Genomic DNA, 22,974 nt, shown 5'->3' with positions numbered 1-22,974 from the left:
GTGATGGCGACATGGCAAGCCACTTTAACATTTAGACTAGTCTTGTAAGAATTATCTATATTAATGTAACTACTTCTTTTTAATTGCTTATTATTTCTTATTAAGTAACATATAGAAGTACTGATACCTATTAAATAGTTACTAATAAGTACCAGAAACAATTGGAATACATACTAGTTTAAACAAATAGTCAGTATCTTAACCACAGATCCCTATAGAATTGAATGACCAAAATGTAACATTTGTTACCTGTAACAATGAAAAAGAAGATGAGATGTTAAAAGTAAAACTGAAAGATACTAGTGACTGTAGAGGGTTTGCACTTACCATATTGCCATATTGGAGATACTCGGATGTAAACAACAGCATGGATTGCATGGTTAATGTACTACTGAATACATGTTCTGCTAATATATGCTCTCTAAACCAGGGAAAAAATGTGTGGAAGCTGCAAAATCATATAGAGAAGGACTTTGTAAGAAGGAAAGGGCGCATTATTTTAACAAACTAAAGTTATTAGGTGGTAAAGATACATACAAGCAGTGTTAATTAAGATATCCCTGGTGAAAAAAACAGCTAAAACCAGCCTAGGCTGGTTGGCTGGTTTTAGCCGGTCAACCAGCCTGGTTTTAGCTGGTCATAGCTGGGCGGCAGGCTGGTTTTAGAGGGCCACTTTTCCAGGCTGGTCAGGCTGGGAAACCTTTTTAGCTGTTTTTTTTCAGCAGGGATTAGCCCAATATTGCAACTACCTGACCGGATATGATAAACAAACACGAATGTTGTCAGGATTCTTGCCCTGGAAATCCTGGTTCAGTTTGGCCAACCACAAACACCTTTTGTTCCTCACAGTTTTTTGCACTTTTCTTCTTGATTTGTTAAAACTTTTGGCAGTCTATAGTACTCCAAATGTTTTTCTTGGTCTGACCGATTAGTACAGCCCAAAGCATAACAATAATTTACCATTTTCAGCAGCAATAATCAGCTAAATATGTGAGTAGGGGTGGGCGATATGACATAAAATTAATATCACGGTATTTTTCATCTTTTTAACGGTGACGGTATAATATCACGGTATTACTTTTTTTTGGTACATTTTGGGAGGAGTAGCCTGTCCTGTCCCTTTAGTATGTGAATAAAGTTAATATTTTATAATATAATAAGTAAATGGTAGGTATTCTTATCAAAAAGAGACATGGGAGAGTATGCATTCTTAACATATTTATTTTGCAAAAAACCTAAAGATCTTACTTAACAGTGTACAACAAAACAAAAATTATTTTTTATTGAAATTTAATTTCTGCAATATTTAAAACCTTTAAATAACTGGGGGAAATCAACCCATGGCAACAGTTTAAAAGTAGACCAATTCTGTGGGGGAAAACACGGACTTGGCAACCCTGCATCCAACACGAACTGCTGGAGTTAATGTCATTGCACACATGAGTACGAAATTTTCGTCCGAGACTTTTACACGTTAAAAAAAAACAGGTTATGTTAATCGCAGTGGTGGACAGTAACGAAGTAGTTGTAATTCGTTACTGTACTTAAGTACATTTTTCAAGTATCTGTACTTTACTGGAGTAGTTTTATTTTGAGTAACTTTTACTTTTACTTCACTACATTCCAAAGCATAAGATCGTACTTTTTACTTCACTACATTTCATAAAACATGTCGTTACTCCTTATAATATATCACGTGCTCCGAGACGCAGAAGCGGTGTCTGATTCATGAACAAACTGATTCTTTTCAATCGGTTCGCAAATCGCCACAAACGATTCATTCACGAATTGGACTGATCCAATTGCAGCTGTTCAAACTCACTGATTCAAACGAGCCGTTTAGAGTGAGTCTCCAATGAACTGAATTCACAAATAAGAACCGGGAGATCTTGTGAGCGCGCGCGACTGATGCTGCGAAAAGTAAGACATAATGTCGAGTTTTAGGATTAATTATTGTAACTGTCAGTTGTTTGCGAACTAAATCTGCTGTAAAAAGTGATGTATTTAAGCCCGCTGAAATGATTAGATGCTGACACATCAACATCGTCTCTTTTTAGGTCAAAAACGAAACATTAAAATAACACAGATTAACTAAAATAACTCATGCACCCTTAACAGTTTTATTAAAATGCTACGTATTTAGTCCTATGTGACGTCTGTTTCTATATAGTTTATTAACAGTATACTTTTTTATATTGTTTGGATCAACTAGCCTAGTAGACAGAAATATTTTATTCATAACCAAACTGAAAATAAGTAAATATTGTTAGCTGATGCTAACTGTCTAGCTAACAAGCGTGCTGGTGCTAAGTAGGGCTGCAACTAACGACTATTTTAATAGTCGACTAGTCACCGACTATTGAAACGATTAGTCGACTAATCGGATAATTATTAAATTTTTCTCAAATTTAGCATGAGATTGCTTTAATTATGTGGAAAATTATAGTAAACACAAGAAAGAAGGGGGTACTTCAATAAAAAATGCATATTTTGCTGCTGATAGGCCATTTCATACTAAAAGTAAATAAAAATGCCCTGTCTAAAACCAATTAGGCACAGTGCTCGGTCAGTACAGACATAAATGCATAAATTAAGAAACTCTATAATTTTTTTAATGGACAGGCACATTTGTTTTATAAGAAAAAATAAATTAAAATCAAGTAAACATTTTCTTCCTGTAAACCATCAGCAGCAATAAAACAGTAAACAAAAATGTATATCCAAAACAAAACGTATTGGCTTCCATGTTATTTAAATCTTACCGAGGCCAGCCAAACTCCGTTTCATTCAACTGTCCGACGTGCTTTCTCTTTAAATGTTCGTGCATCACAGAGGTGCTGCCGTGATGCGCAAGGACTGCTTTACAAACCATGCAGGTAATATTTTAATTCGCCGTAGCAGGCTAAAATGCTCACAAACTTTACTCCTGTTTCATACATACTCAGTCTGCAGTGCGTCTACAGTCCGTGTGCGTTACGTATGCGGTGCAGAAGAAGCACAGACTCGTTTTGCTTTCACACAGAACGCGTTTGCAGTCCGTACATTGTGAACGTTCTAATCCGTTAACATGGGTGTGGAAAAAAAAAACGCACTGCAGACGGAGTATGTGTGAAACGGGCGTGTTTTGGTACGCGCAGCTGCTGCGTTGGACGCCGCCATTTCTGTATGTTATCGCTCAGCATAGAAGCTGCGTATGTGCGACTCTCGGCAGAAAGATGCCTCACTCGGTTGTCTGGCGACAACATCGACAATGAAATTCATTGTCGACTATTTCTATTATCGATTTTTGTCGACAACGTCGACGAATCGTTGCAGCCCTAGTGCTAAGTTGAGGTAATTTTCAGATATGAAGTCCAAATATTTATAATCAACCACCTAGACAGATTACATCTTTGGGAAAAGAAAAGATGTGATGTTCAGAACATGGTAACTACAGTAATTATCAAAGTGGGAAGTGATGCCCTCTGGGGGCATTTGGCCAGGGGTGTTTTTACACCACAGACAATGCTTGAGAAAAAAGAAAAATATTATGAAAACATAATTACATTTTTCTTCCTAACTTCAGGCCTTATTCTCATATCATTTATAACTGTGCCGTTCTGCAAAATAACAAACTTTAAAACACTTTTCTTACTGGTGAAAATGAGATGGTCAAATCAGTTTTCTCTCAGGTACAATGCAATGTAAGCTTCACAGTGAACATCACTCTTGTCAACGTAGTCCATATCAACAACAAAAATCTATCTTGACTCCATATAGGCTAGTGGTTATTTTGGGAAAATCCAAGGCTTATAGTAGGATTATAAAAAAAATATATATGTTAATATAAAATTATAGCCTTTATAAAATTGCAAAATATTTCAGTACTTTTTTACTTAAGTACACAAAAAATGGAGTACTTTTGTACTTTCACTCGAGTAAAATTGAAAAAGGAGTACTTTTACTTTTACTGGAGTAATATTCTATTATACGTATCTGTACTTTTACTCAAGTATTTGATTTGTGTACTTCGTCCACCACTGGTTAATCGAGTTTACACACTGCCTCTAAAACTTTCGTCCGTCATAAAAAAAGTCGGATCGTGTTTGATTTTCTGCATTTTCGCATCCATAATAAGCATTTTGATAAGGATGGCGAATATGAGAAAACTAAAAAAACGCATACGAAAATCGGACTCAATGTACAATGACCTTTAGATTTGAATGATCACGGGTCGAAAGTAAAGAGAGATGACAAACATAGACTGGAGGATTTGCTGCAATCTTGTACTCACTGACAAATATCTATTAACGTTATAAGATGTGCTGCTCCCTTCACACAGAGTGTGCGTTATCGCAAAATCGAAAGTAAAAGTAAACAGGCCGGTCGCGTTCGCCTCGCGCCCGCTCAATTTGTGATCCGCTGTGTAAATCCTTCGGCCGGCCGACGGGAAAAGTCCCGGTCGTCCCGATTGCCACTCCGCCCCTGGTATAGGCTACAGGCCCGACTTTTCTTCACGGTGTTTCACCAGTCGTTTAATGGCCACTCCCCTTTTACCTACCACCTGCAAAGCTGATACGAATATGTTTTACTTTTTTATTTACAACAAGATATATAGTATAAGGACAGGTATTCAGACCACAACTGAACGTTTGAAGAAAATTTAATGCCTTATTATTTAGAATTAGCTGTTATTGATGTAAATGCAGCCGTTCGAGGCACATAATTGATTTATTACGGTATTGACGGTATTAGAAAATCCATGTCGTTGCGCAATGTCACACCAGTGCTGACTATGACACCGGTGTACCGCCCACCCCTATTTGTGAATTTTGTTCGGTTCAGTGGCATTGTTTACATTCAGGGCAGCCAAAATGGCCAATTGGTGATGCGTCGTGAAAACCCTCTATTGAGAGAAGTATAAAAAAGTCCCTTTAAAGCAGCCATCTTTGAAACGCCTCTTGGGAAGCTATTTCAGTCTTGCAAGTACAGCTCATATCTCTTTGAGTGGGAAACATCAAATTTTTCCAAATATGTTCACCAATCTTAGAGTTAAACTTCATATTTGAAATCACCAATGAAATCTGACAACTGTCTCAAAATTATTTTTAAAAAGCTTATAACTGACTTTCTCTGTAGCAACCAGAGCTTTAAAATGGCAGCTGCAATGACTTTACCCTTTTGTGATTGGCACTTTTATTTAGAAGGCGGGACTATTCCGCCATAATGTGCGTTATGTAATGATTAGCTGCTAGTAAAATTGTGACCTTGGACCACAAAACCAATCTTAAGTAGTACTACTACATTTGTAGCAGTAGCCAAAAATACATTGTATGGGTCAAACTTATCAAATTTTCTTTTATGCCAAAAATCATTAGGATATTAAGATCATGTTCCATGAAGATATTTTGTAAATTTTCTACCATAAATATATCAAAACTTAATTTTTAATGAGTAATATGCATTGCTAAGACCTTCATTTGAAAAGCTTTAAAGGCGGTTTTCTCAATATTTTGATTTTTTTGCACCCTCAAGATTCCACATTTTCGATTAGTTGTATCTTGGCCAAAATGTTGTCATATCCTAACAAACTATACATCAGTGGAAAGCTTTTTTCATTCAGCTTTCAGATGATGTATATATCTCAATTAAAAAAAAAAAAACCCTTATGACTGGTTTTGTGGTCCTGGTTACTTGTTTCTTTACTAGAAATATAAATAAGTGCTAGTAACATAAAAATACAGATTAGTTAGTTATAACCAATAATGTTAAATTGGCTTGCCATAGATGGGAGCTTCATCAGATGCACTGATGACATCACAACATGCAAGGAGCTTTAATAAATTGGAAATTTAAAGAGGTTAATTCTCAAATATAGTGTATTTTTAGTTAAAAAAAAATCTCATTATCTCTTAAGCAAGCATAAAACAAATGTTAGGAAGAACACATTATTAAGCATCATGACCTTTTATTTTCTGATTATGAGCATCTCTGTTATTTATTTCTCTTTGGGTTTATGTTTTTATACATTACAAATGACATTCTCATTCTTTTTCTTTATTTTTCTTTTTAAGACACTTTGACCATAACATGATGTCGTATTTTATCAGGTGATATGTGCTTTATTTTTATTTTTACTGTATTTATTTTTCTTAATGCAGTGCTTACTGATCTTTGTTCATGTAATCAAATCTTTGTAGAATTTGAGTGCCTTTGTGTTGAATTGTTCGTGATTTGATTTAGACTACAAAAACACTCTTGTGACATTGATATTTATTATGTGCTCAGCGTATAAAACCGTTGCTGGTGTTAATGGACCCCTGGTGATTTTGGATCAAGTGAAGGTATTGGATTTCTATATTATTTATTACCCTTGTTACACATGTTGTGTTTTAAAAACATAATGCATCTGAATGTGGCGCAGCAACTCTCTGCTTACTTATTGAGTATAAAAAATAAAATAAAAAACAATATGTAATATTTTCTTGTAAATGATAATGTCAGCTTGGCTGCTTTTACTCAATAACGCTGTACAGATTTACCATTACTAAAGTGCTGGATTAATTTGAAGTTCTGTTAACCGTTGATCAGTAACATTTGAATATCTGATTCAGTTCCCCAGGTATGCTGAGATTGTCCATCTGACTCTGCCTGATGGCACTAAGAGGAGCGGACAAGTGCTGGAGGTCACAGGCTCCAAAGCTGTGGTTCAGGTCAGGAACTAAAACTTTCTGAAATACCTGTTTTAAATTTTTTCCCCTATTGTGAACATCTGATCTCTAGCACTCCTCATTATTTCATTTCTAGGTGTTTGAGGGAACATCTGGTATTGATGCCAAAAAGACCACATGTGAATTTACAGGGGACATTTTGCGCACCCCTGTGTCTGAGGATATGCTGGGTAAGAATTAAAAAGGAGATATTCTGGAGTCATGTGATAATTTTTATCATGTGTTTTTGCTAAAACTAGAAGTCTGTTACAGGTCGGGTCTTTAACGGCTCTGGAAAGCCGATTGATCGAGGGCCTGCGGTGCTGGCGGAAGACTACTTGGACATTATGGGTACATTTCAATGAGGCCACATAAATTTTTACACTCACAAATTGTCATCAGTGGCATTTTTGAGTATTGATATTGTGTTTACCATCCAATTTTCTCCTGCCTTCTGTAGGTCAGCCGATTAATCCTCAGTGTCGTATTTATCCCGAGGAGATGATCCAGACCGGCATCTCAGCCATTGATGGCATGAACAGTATTGCAAGAGGTCAAAAAATCCCTATTTTTTCTGCAGCTGGTCTACCCCACAATGAGGTGAGACCACTGTTGTTTTTTAAGTGTTTCATTCTCCTCTGTTTTTCATTTTGATAGCTGAATATGTAAAAGCATGATTATACATGACCCTGGACCACAAAACCAGTCTTAAGTAGCACGGGTTTGTAGCAATAGCCAAAAATACATTGTATTGGTCGAAATTATACATTTTTCTTTTATGCCAAAGATCATTAGGATATTAGGTAAAAATCATGTTTCAAGATATTTTGTAAATTTCCTACCTTAAATATATCAAAACTTACATTTTGATTAGTAATATGCATGGCAAAGAACTAATTTGGATCGATTTAAAGGCGATTTTATCACAGGGTTTCCGCGGGGTCTTAAAAAGTCTTAAAAAGTCTAAAATTTAAAAATCAGAATTTTAGGCCTTAAAAAGTCTTAAAATCGCTGTTCTAGGTCTTAAATAATTTTACACAGGTCTTATTTTTTCGATGTCCATGTAACGCTACCTCTAATGCTCATTTAAATTCTCTTTTTGTTGTTTCCGTGGTGTTGTAGTTCTTTATTTCACTATTCCAAATATAATTTGCTGTATTTAAACTACAAATGAGACCAGCATGCAATAGCCAATCAGCTTTCTGTTATTGGCGCGAGTCTCTCTCGGATTGTACCGCAGAAGTAAAATGGATTTAACTTTTTAGCTTTGGGGAAGTGCAAGTTTAGCGATACTTAGCTTGAAAAAACTGAATATAGGGCTTGGCTAAGGCCAATTGCTAACAACTAGATTTTTTTCTCCCTCTGTGGAAGTTACTGCGTCTTCAGAATCGCAGTAGCAGAATACAGGTTAAACGACCTTTTTCTGTACATAATGTTATCAATAATAATAAGAAATATAGGTTTTTTTTTTACTTGCCCGACCGAACAAACCGCCTGATTAAAACTGAAGTGACAAAAACAACCAGCGAAGTATCGAAAGGCAAGAAAGATTCCTATTTTAATACAATCAGCGTAAACAGAAATTGATAATGGATAGTGTATTTCTGGTCTATTTGTGACATACTTTAAAACAAATGAATGTAACAGCACTCTAAAGAAACACACTGAGGTAAAAATTTCAAATGTATAGTTTATTTATAACATGATATAGTTCAGTAATATACCAAGTGAGCTTTTTGCTGAAAATTCTCACAATTAAAAATGTTACATTAATTTTAGCTCAATAAAAAAGTAGTTAGTCAAGTAGTTACTTACATATTAGACAATATGCAACATTAGCAGAAGCATTCTCCTAGCAACGTTTTGCTATGATTCAGCGTTTTGATCGAATCAGTTGAAATAACTCGCTCATGAAGTGACTTACTGCCACCTGCTGGTAATTTAGTGTGTTTAAAAGTATGCCTCCACACCCAACATTTCTAATGTATATATTTATAAATCAATAAATGTATTTAAAACATTAATCTCACTTTTAATTTTGCAGTGTAAATTATGTAATCTGACTGCTAACAGCCATTTAGAATTTATTGATAAATTCATAAAATAAATTTCAAAGGTAATGCATACATTTCAAAAGTTTAAAAAAAGGCCTTTATTAAGGTAAATCAAATATGCAGATTTAAGATGTAAAAGCTAATAGAGCACTGATGAAAATATTGCTTCAGAATTTTTTTTTTTTTACATCAGATATTTCTAGTAGTACTTTTATGGGGATATTTTGTGTGGAATAGTATCTGCTGATATGGAAAGTTCACAGTATATCGTAGTAATAAATTTAATTTATGACAGCCATGAAATTGTGTTTACTTTTTACATTAAACACATTAAATATTACATCAATGCATGTAATATAATATCTATTTCCATTACAGGTTTCGGTCTTAAATTTCATATAAGGTGGTATTAAAAAGGTCTTAAAAAGTCTTAAATTTCACTTGTTCATATCTGCAGAAACCCTGTATCAATATTTTGATTTTTTTTTTTAAACCCTCAGATTCCAGTTTTTCAAATAGTTGTATCTCGCCAAATATTGTCCTATATGCCTTTTTTTTGGGCTTTAAAAAATTAAAACTTATGACTGGTTTTGTGGTCCAGGGTCACATATAAAAGGCGATTCACAAAAAAGACACACACTCACACACATTTATTTATGTTATTATTGGTTTTATTCAGTAAGAATGCTTTAAGTTAATCAAAAGTGACAATACAGACATTTGTAATATTACTTTGTAATTATATTTTGCATTTATATTTTAAATAAATGCTGTTTTTTACTTTCTATTTATTAAAGATCATGGATTCCACAAAAATATTAAGCAGTACAACTGTTTTCAACATTGATAATCATAATGAATGAAATAATAATGAATTCTTGCGCAGCAAATCAGCAAATTAGAATAATTTCTGAAGAATCATGTGGCACTGTAGACTGGAGTAATAATGCAGAAAACTCAGTTTTGCATCACAGGAATAAATTCCATTTTAAAATACATTTAAATAGAAAACATTTATTTTAAATTGTAATAATTTTGGTAAAAAAAAAATGCAGCTTTGATAATCACAAGAGACAATGTTTTACTTAACATTAAAAAAGTCTTATTGACAACCAAACATTTGAACAGTAGTGTATGTAAAATGCAATATAGCAATAGCAGACATAAACATATGTACAAATAATATACAAACAGTTAACTCAGATTAATGCTATTTATAGTTTCTTAACCACTGCATTCTTGGACACACCTTAGCACAGCAATACTGTGGAAAATACCCAAAATGCCTATTTTAATCTAAGGCTAATTACCTAACAATTGAACCTTGAACCTGTTTTTTTTTTTTTTTCTCACTGTAATATGTGTTTTTCAGATTGCTGCACAGATCTGTCGTCAGGCGGGGTTGGTGAAGAAGTCCAAAGATGTGATGGATTACAGTGAGGAGAACTTTGCCATTGTGTTTGCTGCCATGGGGGTGAGGAGCACTTTTGGTTAAAAGTTTGCAATCTACATCAACACCAATGGGATAACTTCATGACATTACTTGTATCTTTAGGTCAACATGGAAACTGCAAGATTTTTTAAGTCTGATTTCGAAGAGAATGGGTCCATGGACAACGTGTGCCTCTTTTTAAATTTGGCCAACGATCCTACGTCAGTATCTTCTCAAATTTTCTTGAAAATTTAAGGGATAGTTGACCCAAAAATGAAATGATGTCATTATTTACTCGCCCTCATGTCATTCGAAACCTGTATAAAGCCTTTTAGGTTTTAAATATGCACTATAAAAACATACATAAAAGTCTAAATGATTTCAAGTGGATGAAAATTAAATGAGGTAAAGAAAGAACAATCCCAAGTACAATCCTTCAAAATGTCATGCAGGTTTGAATTGACATGAATGTGAGTAAATACATTTTTTTTTAAGTATTTTGATGTGACATGGACCAAAATGTTTGATTTTCTGTTGCAGGATTGAACGCATCATCACCCCTCGCCTTGCGCTTACCTCAGCTGAGTTTCTGGCTTACCAGTGTGAGAAGCACGTGCTGGTCATATTGACTGACATGAGCTCTTATGCGGAGGCTTTACGAGAGGTACAACGTGTGAACTTTAGGGCTGTCAAATCCATTAATCGCGAATAATCCCTTCCAAAATAAAGGTTTTTGTTTACATAATATATACAGTCAAGCTCTAAATTATTCATACCCCTGGCAAATTCTGACTTGAAGTTACATTTATTCAACCAGCAAGTTTTTTTTTTTTTTTTGACCGGAAATGACACAGGCTTCTCCCAAAAGATAATAAGACAATGTACAAGAGGCATCATTGTGAAAAAAAATATTTCTCAGCTTTTATTTACATTTGAACAAAACGTGGCATGTCCAAAATTATTCATACCCTTTGCAAACTGTCACAGACTATGGGAAAATCCAAAGTTCTATACCATTCCAAATAGTCCAAGCTGGTTTAAAGCATCCTAATTGCCCTGATTCATTGGGAACAGCTGTTTCAATCAACTCAACAGGTGAAAAACAGAAGCTCTCTGCTGTTGGCTTGTGGACAGTCATGGCTAAGACAAAGGAGCTCACTGAGGACCTGCGGCTGCGCATTGTGGCTGCTCACAAGTCAGAAAAGGGCTATAAGACCATATCTAAGTGTTTTGAAGTTAATCGATTTGACAGCTCTTGTAAATGTATACTCACAGTCGTTAGTATCAAGGCAAAACATGCTTTTTGTAACTAAGTGTTAAACCCTATCATCTTGAAGGTCTCAGCAGCTAGAGAAGAGGTTCCTGGTCGACGTGGTTTCCCAGGATACATGTACACTGATCTGGCAACAATATACGAGAGGGCCGGACGTGTGGAGGGACGCAATGGCTCCATCACCCAAATCCCAATCCTCACTATGCCCAACGATGGTTAGCAAACATCTACCTACTCTTCTTTTAATCTTTTAATCATCTGAAATGGTTTACTTACTTATTTTCATCTCCTGTCCACAGATATTACTCATCCTATTCCCGATTTAACTGGCTACATCACTGAGGGTCAAATTTATGTGGACAGGCAGCTTCATAACAGACAGGCAAGTCATGGAAACAAGCTTACAGTCTGAACATTAGTTCTATGCTTAATATTTTTAATCTCACATGCTGTTTTTGTTGATATTTCTGTGCAGATCTATCCTCCAATCAATGTACTACCTTCTTTGTCTCGATTGATGAAGTCAGCCATTGGCGAAGGAATGACACGCAAAGACCACTCAGATGTTTCTAATCAGCTGGTAAGTATATATATATATATATATATATATATATATATATATATATATATATATATATATATATATATATATATATATATAGCGTATTTGCTGCTTAAATAACATTTTTAGATTTACATTTACTCAAAAAAATAAAAAAACTCGAAATTAATAATCTAATAAAAATTTAACCTTAGAGGTATTTTAAGTACATTTTAATAATTAAAATAATAATAATACCAAGCAAAAAAAAAAAAAAAAAAAAAAAAAATTACAAAAAAAAGATGATTAAATTGTTGCAAAATATTAACTTATCTTAGTGGTATTTCAAGTAAATATTGATAATAATGGGGAAAAAAAAAGTTATACACAACAAAAATGTAAAAAAAAAAAAAATTCAAAACAAAAAATGTAAAATAAAAATAAAAAAACTGAATGAAAAATAAATCAACACTTGCTGAAACGATTACATTAAATTATAAAAAACTATTAACTTAAAAGATCAGAGGTATTTAAGTAACTGTTAACAATAAAAATAATAACCTGAGTTTCACAAACTAGGGTTAGTAAGTTGATGAAAAGCTAGTGTGTGTGTGTGTGTATTAGGGATGTAACGGTATCAAAATTTCACGGTACGGTAATACCTCGGTATGAATGTCACGGTACGGTATTTATTGAATCATTTACAGGAAAAACAAAACTAAACAAGAGACTCGAAAAAAGTGCCAGAAGTGTTTATTAAAAAGTTTACATGAACACTGAACATATCAATGGCATACAAATTAGCCATCTATCTGTAAACTTTGAAACAGAAACTTAAATATTAAAGCATGTAAAAAAACAGTCAAATCAGTTTAGCTGAATGAGTTGTCTGCTTGAAATAAGACTTTTTTTCTTACCCCATTGGCAGATTATCTAGCTTGTTTTAAACAAAAACTCACTTAATTTTGACTTGTTTTTACTAAAAACAAGAAAATAATTTTTACTTGTCTAGAAAATCCTTCTTGATTTAAGAATTTTAGATATTTTGGCTGGAAACAAGACAAAATTCTAAGAAAAGCATTTTTTTTTGCAGTGCAGTAGGCTCTCATGCTTTTCTTTCGCATTAAATCTTTATTAAAAACAAACCTTTAAAGAACGTTTCTACCTGGACAAGTGCATCTATTATGTTGCCTAGTTTAGCCTCTTTAAAACGGCACCTTTCCTTATTTTAAACCTAGCCAAAAAGCCACGTGTTGACTGTGAAATTTATATGCATTTATGGTACATTCCGTGTCAATCCATGTTCATTTTTACAGCGAACAACGTACTGTAACATTAATTCAGCGCATACAGCGCAGCAAAAAATAGACTCGGTGCCGAACGATCGCTGCACTGCTGCAAAGGCACCGCTTCTAGGACGTACTACCGGACAGCAACCGCGTGCAGTGTGAACGCTCTAATCCGTTAACATGAGTGCTGAAAAGAATACGTGACGCATACGCACTTCAGACGGAGCAGGTTCGACCATTTCTATCTCTTTTCCTTGCTGCTACAGTCTGTAGCGACAACAGACCGCAAAGGATGATGGCCACGCCTGGGCTGATGGGAAATGTAGTTCCCGCTACCTCCCGTTCGCTCCATTCGCCTGAGCAAACTTTTCTCAGAAGACCTATTGTTTTATCGAGTCATGCGACCACGGTAGTATCGAAAAAATGTGTTATTGCGGTATGACGGTATTTACAATACCGTTACATCCCTAGTGTGTATATATATATATATATATATTTATATTTATATTTATATATTTATTTGTGTGTGTGTATATATGTGTGTATATTGAATTAATTATTACAAATATTAACTTAAAATGTTATAGGTATTTTAAGTAAATTATTAATAATAAAAATAATAATGAGAGTTTCCCAAACTGGGGTTAGTAAGTTGATGAATAGCTAATAATTTTTAAATCATGAAAATGAAAACAAAAACACTAATAAAACAAACAAATAAATAAACTTACTAAAAAAAGATAATTAAATTGTTACAAAATATTAACTTAAAATCTGTATTTGTTTTATTTTAAGTAAATATTAACAATAATGAAAAAATAACTAGAGTTATATACAACAAAAATGTAAGTAAATAAATAAATAAAATAAAAAAATGTAAAATTAAAATAAAAAACAAATAAAAAATAAATCAACATACTTGCTAAAAAGATTATATTAAATTATGGAAAACTATTTAACTTAAAATATTTAAGTAAATATTAATAATAAAAATAATAACTGGAGTTTCACAAACGGGTTAATAAGTTGATGAAAAGCTAATAATTATGAAATCGTAAAAGTGCATAATTACTAAATCATAAAAATGTAAACTAAAACAAACAAATAAATAAACTTACAAAAATAAGCGTTATGTACAAAAAAATTACATTCAATTTAAAAAATGAAAAAAATAAATCAACATACTTGCTGAAATCATTACATTAAATTATTAAAAGCAATTAACCAAAAATATCAGAGGTATTTATGTAAATATTAATCATAAAGAAAATGTAAAAATAAATCAATATATACACTGATTAAATGATTTAAAATATTATTTACCTTATTATCATTTTTATTATTATCAGTGGTGTGCTGCCTATTATTTTACTAACCCCAAACATATAAACTGTAGTGCAAATAAAGAAAAAACAGCATCTCAGTAGTGACTAAAACCATTGGGTCCCTCTCACAAACACTTATGTGCACCAGATTTCGCCCTCCTGCAAATATTATTTTATTTTATTCATCTGATGTTGTAAGCAAATTGTGTATGAAAAATTTAAATATTTTCTCATCTTTTGCAGTATGCTTGCTATGCCATCGGAAAAGATGTGCAGGCAATGAAGGCCGTGGTTGGGGAAGAAGCACTGACACCAGATGACTTGTTGTACTTGGAGTTCTTACAGAAATTTGAGAGGAATTTTATTTCTCAGGGTAAGTAACAACAGAAGTGTACCTGTGAAATGATATTAAAAAAATCTCATCTTATTCTCGCCCTATTACATTAAAAATGTAACGCATCAAATCAGTTGTTCTCACCAAGCGTGAAACAAATATTTTCTCAAATCGCTATGTGTAATATCAGTTAAAAAAAGAACAATATCTTACAATAAAAAGGCAATCCAAATTGTAGGTGAGGTTGTTTCTTCGTGGGAACAGATTTGGAGAAATTTAGCATTATATCATTTGCTCACCAATGAATCCTCTGCAGTGAATGGGTGCCATCCCAGAGTCCAAACAGCTGATAAAAACACCACTCCAGTCTATCAATTAATGTCTTGTGAAGTGAAAAGCTGCATGTTTTTAAGAGACAAAGACATTAATTGATGGACTGAAGTCTTACTAGTGAATTACTGTGGTGTTTTTATCAACTGTTTGGACTTTCATTCTGACGGCACCCATTCACTGCAGAGGATCCATTGGTGAGCAAGTGTTGTAATGCTGAAGTTCTCCAAGAAACAACTCATTTGCATCTTTTGATATTTCAGAATGAGCCTAACATGTTTTGTGCCACAGGTGCTTATGAGAACCGAACTGTGTTCGAAACGCTGGACATTGGCTGGCAGCTGTTGAGAATCTTCCCCAAGGAGATGCTGAAGAGGATTCCTCAGAGCACTCTGGCCGAGTTTTATCCCCGAGACTCCAAACATTAGTCTTACTTTCTTTCTCATTTAATCTGTCCTCTACACTTCTAGATGTTACTCACTCTCTCTGCTCAGAGCAAGTACACTGAGTCTACATTGATGGAATACAAAGTTGTTTTCATTGCTGCTCTTGGTATTTATTTATCATGTAAGTGTTGCTGAATAGTAAAGCAAATATTGTATGAATATTGTTGCTACACGGCAGTGTGAAAGTTTGTGTGTGTGTGTGTGTGTGTGTGTGTGTGTGTGTGTGTGTGTAGCTCAGTGTGTCCAACTGTATTCTGAACAAGTATGCATCAACTACTAGTATGCATCAGTGCCAAGTTGAATGTATAATGGCTTAATGTATTCTATGAATTTTTCATCGTTATAATGAATACACTATATATAAAAGTACATATTTATCATTAAGTATGAAAAGAAGCCATATATTCATAGAATGCATTACAAAGGAATGGACAAAGCACAGTAAAATGGAGTAAAATCAAACACTGAGCAATATATTTTTTTCATTTGTCATGTATTGTTATTTTACATTTTGTATACAAATGTGTGATTTATGTTTGTGTAAGCAATATGTTTATTATAATTTATTTTGGTGCCATGAATATATGTACTGTGGTAAAGTGAGTGATATCAAGTGAACTCATAATGAAGTGATTGTTGTCATAATGCATGAACGCTATATTGAAAATATGTATGTGAACACTTGCTTCATGAAATAAACCTTGATGTGGTATAAATGAATAATGATGCTGATAGTAATCAAATATATTTGTGCTTCTCATTAATTGTGCCTACTCATTAGTAGTAAGTTGCTAAGTCAGACAATAAAGGGGGGGGGGGCATTTTCTGCTTTGTAAACAATATAAACAAAGTAGAAAAAATTAGATATAATATTAATATATATTAATATTAATAATTAATATTAATTATTTTGGTAAAAGTAATATAATTAGCACGTAATATAATTTATATATATATATATATATTTAAATATAGCATAATATTTTGCATGCATCAAGATGTCTGAGGATATCTTTTAGGGACTAATTAGCTGTCTTAAAATGTTTAACTGCAGAGAGTATTGGAGCCTTCACAAAGCAAGCATCAATTATCGTTTAACGACTAGTTTCCCAGGTGAACAATATTTGATGTAATTAGTCATTTGCTCTAATTGGACTGGTGAAGGCCTATAAAAAACACTTACTCCCAGCTACATGTATGCTTGGATTTGTAGGTTCTCTGTGGTGGTTTGAGTACCTGAACATTGGGGTTTTGGAGCACTTTTGGATTTTTGTCATGGATCAAGGGTGGAAAAGGTGAGTTCATTCATTCAATCTGTGTTTATAAGTGACTTTGCAAACACTTGCTGATGTGTTTTTAAAACTTGTAGGTTACCCTTGCTAGTGATCTTCTTGCTTTTTTGGAGAAGTGCTGATGGATTTAATGGTGAGTTGTCTCTTCTTGATTTGCAAGGAAGCTTGTTTATTGGGGCTTGTATTAAAAGTCTTAGTTTTATTTTTATTTTTGTAGGTGGATCTTATTTCAATGCCCATAATCGATGGGGTCTGCCTTCTGACACATTCTCACCTCGTGCCGCCCAGTCTTCTATGTCAGAGGCCCGTGTAACTGGGACTTCGCCTGTTGAAGAAGTGGGTTCCAGTTTCTCTAACAGACCCCTGAGAAGAGGATCAAAGCTGAATCTGTACCAGCCTGTCAAAGGTGGTCACAGTATCTCCCAGTCGGCATCCCCTGCCCAAACTGCTCCAAGCAGCTCTGTCTCTGCTTCCTTGCCTTTGCCTGTAGTTGCTCAACCTTCAAGCAGTTTGACTGCCTCTGGATCAACCCTTCAGGGTGCTGCTAGTTTGCAACCCCAGTATGCTGCAAGTGGTTCTGGACCTGTCGTTTCTACCCAAGGAGAGAGTAGTAGCTACCCTGCCAAGCTTGTTGTTTCTGGCCAGTCCACCAGTGATAGTTCACCTGTGTTCAGCTCTCAGGAAACCTCTGTTCATCAATCAGCAGAAGCCTCTTTGCCTGTGCTCTCTCAGAGTATCTCTTACAGCAGTTCATCTGCTCCAGGTGCCACTTCCATTTCTCAAAGTAGGCCTGTACTACTAGAGAGCTCAGGTCAACATGTATCTTCTCAGGGTGATGGTACTTACAGTGGTTTGTCCCAAGGTGCCTCTAGTCAGTATACCTCAGACTCCAATACCAAGCTTGGTTCTTTAACCATTTCTAGCCAGTCCACTGGTGACCAGAGTTCCCCCAGTATTGGTTCTAGCTCTCAGGGTGTATTTTTAGCTTCTGGTTCTTCCCTTTTAGCGGCAGCGGCAGGGCTTGGTCCTCTTGACCTCTCTCCCATGTCTCCAGAGACATCCAGTCAGCTTCTGCCCATGCCTTTGGTATCTAGCCAGTCCACAAGTGGTCAAAGTTCACCTAGTATGCCGGTGTCAAGCACTCAATTAGCATCTAGTAGTTATGTCCCTGTACAAGGGGGTAGTAGCTCTCCTAGTTTATCTCAGGGTACTCTCAGTGCTCCTATGTCTGCACCCCAAGCCATTTATAGCCAGTCCTCAGGTAGTGGGTCTTCTAGAGCAGTTTCAAGGTTTGGTTCTCTGTCTCAAACCGGAGCTTCTGGTCAGTTTACATCTCAGGGAGGGACCCGTTACGTAAAGCCCATTTCCTCACCCCAAAGCACTTCCGGTCAGGCCACTAGTGTCTTGAGTTCGCGTAAGCAATATACCTCTGCCTCCCAGGGTACCTCTGGGGCTCAGTTTGGGGCCTCTTCTGGTTTGGCCTCACAGGGAATAAGCAGCTCCTACAGTGGTCCTGTCCAGTCTTATGGTACCGCAAGTCAGTTTGCCCCTGGATCTCCAACTTATGCAGGTGTATCACTGTCCTCACCCCAAGCTGTGGCTGGTCCAACTACTGTTCACGGAAGCAGTTCACATCTACCTTCACAGGCAGCTCTGGCACCCAGGCAGCATCCTCTACTCGCTTCACTCTGCAGGGTAGCACTGCTTATGGTGGATTACCTCAGCCTCAAGGTACCGCAAGTCAGTTTGTCCCTGGATCTCAACCTTCTTCTGCAGGTGTCTCCCTGTCCTCACCCCAAGCTGTGGCTGGTCCAACTACTGTTCAGGGTTCACAGAAGCAGTTTACTTCAGCCTCCCAAGGCACCTCTGGGGCTCAGTTTGAGGCTGCTACAGGTTTTGCTTCACAAGGAATGAGTGGCTTTTACAGTGGTTCTGCCCAGTCTCAAGGTACTGCAAGTCAATTTGCCCCTGGATATGCAAGTGGATCTCTGTCCTCACCCCAAGCTGGTCCATCCACTTCTGTCCTGGGTTCTTGGAAACGGCCTACTTCTACCTACATGGGCAGCTCTGGCACCCAGTCAGGATCCTCTGCAGGGTAAAGAGAGCAGGGAGGCACTGCTTATGGTGGATCAATTCGGCCTCAAGGTACTGCAAGTCAATTTGTCCCTGGATATGCAGGTGTATCACTGTCTTCACCCCAAGCTGTTGCTGGTCCTACTACTGTTCAGAGTTCACGGAAGCAGCTTACTTCTACGTTTACAGGCAGCTCTGGAGCTCAGTTTGGGGCCTCTACTGGTTTTGCATCAGAAGGTGTGAGTAGCCGTTACAGTGGTTCTGTCCAGTCTCAAGGTACTGCAAGTCAGTTTGCCCCTGTATATGCAAGTGGAGCAGTGTCCTCACCCCAAGCTGTTGCTGGTCCTACTACTATTCAGAGTTCCCAGAAGCAGTTTACCTCTGCCTCACAGGGCAGTTCTGGGGCTCAGTTCGGGGCCTCTACAGGTTTTGCCTCACAAGGAATGAGTAGCTTCTACAGTGGTTCTGTCCCGTCTCAAGGTTCTGCAAGTCAGTTTGTCCCTGGATATGCAGGTGTATCACTGTCCTCACCCCAAGCTGGCCCCATCTACTACTGTTCAGAGTTCACGGAAGCAGTTTGTCTCCACCTTCACAGGCAGCTCTGGCACCCAGGCAGGATCCTCTTCCCCATATGCAAGTGTGTCATTGTCCTCACCCCAAGGTGTTGCTAGTCAGCCCAGCCAAGGATATCAAGGCTATTCTGTGTCCCAAAGCCAGAAGTCTCAAAGATGGCAGCCTTCAGCTGCTCGTTGGGCACAAGGTATTCAGACCTCAGATGCTGCTACATCACAGGGTAGCTCTTCATCTCAAAGCTCTCCGATGGAGTTCTCTTCCCTGTCATCTGCAGGTGGCTTCTCTTCAGGAGTTTCTGGCCCGTTTGTTTCTGCACAAGGTGGCGGTGCCAGTTATGGTGGCTCTTTCCGATCTCAAAGCCTGTCTACCAAGTATACCCCTGGCTCCCAGCTCTATGATCCAAGTGTTGCCAGTCAAGGTACATCCAGTGCTTCAACTTCTGAGGTCTTAAGTAGCTACAGTTCAATGTACACCCAGAATGCTCCTCAACCATCCCGCAGCTCATCTTCAAGCCGCTTTTACTCCCCTAAAGTATTTTAGAATTGAAACCCTAATAAATGTTTGAGTCAAAGCAAATTCTTTTGTATCTTGATACAATGGAAAAAAAATTGAGCTGACCTTTAAATTAAGGTTTATTACATTAAAATGTACCAGTAGCTTTTACATGTTATTTATGTGATAACGTGTAGGCAGAGTATGATTGTGCAGCAGTGATGTGTCATCCAGTAGAAAATGTTATTTATACCACAGGACGAAATCATGTGCAGCCACAGGTCTGCATATCAGTTATTATACTGTAGGATAGTTTCTTAAGCAACTTATTCAATCAGAATTTAAATCTGAACTATTATGACTAAGAATTTTTTTTTTTTTTTTTTTTTTTTTATAAACCTTACTGCAAAAGACTCAGAGGAAAATGTCAGGATGAAGACTACCTCCTGTGTTTGACCTAGAAGAATATTTGTTTTAAGTTTCAACTTTTGGGTTCATTTTCTTAAATCTCTCTCTCTTGAGTTTGATTTTATCCAGTGCTTCTTGTTTAAAGAGCTTATACATGATATTGAGAATCCCACCACAGAGTGGTGCTGTGGTCATTAAAACCAAATGTTATTTTAAAAAGAATCCATTTCTCATTGGGCTGTCTTGCCCTTTGAGACCGTTTCTGAGACGTTTTAGTGGGCAACAGTGTGGATAAACATGGCATTGTATGTAAATTATGCAGCTCTGGTATTGATTTGATAAAATAAACATGACAATGTTAACGCCTGACGATATTGTGATAACACTGTACAATGAACAGAGAACATGAGATGAATTTAAAAGCTGAATCCTAAATAATGCTGTGTATTTACTAGTGATTTGACTTGTGATCTGGTTCAGCCCTGTTTTCTCATATTCATGTCATGCTCTTCTGTCAAAATACTGTTTTACAGGACATGCAGTGTACTGTATGTTTTCCTTTCTGTCCAACTGTGTGTATGAAATTGCTGGCGACTGAAATGAATATTATTTCCACAAGTTTGTATCTAAATGATACATCAATGAAATGGTATGTCATAATGCACAATGCCATTTTCAGCATAACCCTAAAATGTATTACAAAAAAGCACCAACTTGATGATCAAGCATGTTGGTGGAGGGTGATGATTTAGGCTTGTTTTGCAGCCACAGGATCTGGACTGCTTCCAGTCATTGAGTCCACGATGAGCTCCTTTGTATACTAAAGTATTCTAGGGACAAATTTGAGACCATCTGTCCAACATCTACAGCTTGGCTGAAATTGGTATACAACAGGACAATGACCCCCCCCCCCCCCCCCCCTTGGTTAAATAATGATGAAGCATGTTAAATGTGGACTTTATTGTTCTATTGCTCTCAATTTAAAGGAATAGTTCTCCCAAAAATGAAATTTGCTAAAAATGTATTTACCCACAGGCCAACCAAGATGTAAATGAGTTTATTCCTCCAAACAGAGTTGGAGAAATTTTGCATTATATGACTTGTTCACCAACAGATCCTCTGCAGTGAATGGGTGCCATCAGAATGAGAGTTCAACCAGCTGATAAAAAACATCACACAATCCACAAGACTCCATCAATTAACATCTTTGAAACCAAAAACATGCACGTTTGTAATTAACAAATTCACATTTAATACATTTATTACTTCAATCCGTCAATTCTGGCTAAAATAAGAATCCGCTATTCATAATATTGCTTTCTCCAGTGAAAAAGTTGTCTTTTCAGAATCAGGAGAGAAATATGCATAGATATGCACTGATTACTAGCGAAAATAATGTCAGTCATGTAGATTACTTTCTGGACTCTCATTCTGACAACACCCATTCACTCCAGAGGATCCATTGCTTTAATTGTTTTCTAAATGTGTCTTGTTCATTATTGAGCGATGTATTTTTTAAACCTACCTGATCTTATGACGAAAACTTCCCTGCTGAAAAAAACAGCATATGCTGGTTGTTTTGGTGCTGGGATGCTGGTTTTAGCTGGTTTATGCTGGTCCTTTTCTGGTTTTTGCTGGTCCTTTGGTTTATGCTGGTCCTTGACCAGCAACATGACCACCAGCAAGGGACCAGCATTAACCAGCTATGGACCAGCATTAACCAGCTATGGACCAGCATAAACCAGCAAAGGACCAGCATAAACCAGCTAACACCAGCATCCCAGCACCAAAACATACCTAACCAGCATATGCTGTTTTTTTCAGCAGGGTTAGCTGTGGTAACTTTTTCGCAAGACACGAAACGTACCAATAAGTACATACCACTGCAGTTTCCAACAGAAATGAACACTAGAGGCAGTAAAACAGCACTTGTAATCGTTTTCATACACATGTATGGTTACAGCTCCATATGTTTCACTTTCTGGAAGTAAAAAATATGCTCGGTAGCTCGTAGCGGTGCGTACGAATCCTGTGAAAAACAACTCACGATGAAAGACCTGAAAGATGAGAGTTCAAAAAACAGGCTAAAACTACATTCTTGCAATTGCGTTTTTACATCACAAATCACATTCACTTTAGTTCATACTATTTTGTACTATTTAGGTGTAGTACAGGTGGTACGTTATTTTAAAACATCACGGAGCATTAGATTTACAACGGACATTTCAAGTAAGAACTGTGACACATACAAAACCACACATAAAACGTAACATATGTACATTCATCTGTTCCAGGGGGAAAACACTCTTTTAGCGCCACTCAGTGGACATATCTGTTGGAAAATGCAGTAATATACTTATTGATGTGTATTTCGCGTCTAGAAAAAAGTTCCCACAGGTACGTTTTCAACATGAGATTCAACT

General features: G+C 36.3%; 1 protein-coding gene across 1 annotated transcript in view; it reads left to right on the top strand.

Moving 5' to 3' along the window:
• LOC141298854 (V-type proton ATPase subunit B, brain isoform-like) overlaps positions 1 to 16,296 on the top strand; it is a 16,873-nt gene extending 577 nt beyond the window's left edge. The window contains exons 2-14 of the mRNA XM_073829171.1: positions 6,268 to 6,323; positions 6,594 to 6,692; positions 6,787 to 6,880; positions 6,963 to 7,040; positions 7,150 to 7,289; positions 10,116 to 10,217; positions 10,299 to 10,396; positions 10,716 to 10,839; positions 11,513 to 11,663; positions 11,748 to 11,830; positions 11,924 to 12,028; positions 14,847 to 14,976; positions 15,559 to 16,296. Coding sequence (XP_073685272.1) covers positions 6,268 to 6,323; positions 6,594 to 6,692; positions 6,787 to 6,880; positions 6,963 to 7,040; positions 7,150 to 7,289; positions 10,116 to 10,217; positions 10,299 to 10,396; positions 10,716 to 10,839; positions 11,513 to 11,663; positions 11,748 to 11,830; positions 11,924 to 12,028; positions 14,847 to 14,976; positions 15,559 to 15,695 — 1,397 coding nt within the window. The 3' untranslated portion in view covers positions 15,696 to 16,296. The remainder of the gene's footprint in view (positions 1 to 6,267; positions 6,324 to 6,593; positions 6,693 to 6,786; positions 6,881 to 6,962; positions 7,041 to 7,149; positions 7,290 to 10,115; positions 10,218 to 10,298; positions 10,397 to 10,715; positions 10,840 to 11,512; positions 11,664 to 11,747; positions 11,831 to 11,923; positions 12,029 to 14,846; positions 14,977 to 15,558) is intronic.
• The last annotated feature ends 6,678 nt before the right edge of the window (positions 16,297 to 22,974 follow it).

The sequence above is a fragment of the Garra rufa genome, chromosome 23 (genome assembly GCF_049309525.1).
Source record: "Garra rufa chromosome 23, GarRuf1.0, whole genome shotgun sequence".
Classification (NCBI taxonomy): Eukaryota; Metazoa; Chordata; class Actinopteri; order Cypriniformes; family Cyprinidae; genus Garra; species Garra rufa.
Note: the sequence above shows the minus strand (reverse complement) of the source record. Positions and strands in the feature narration are given on the sequence as shown.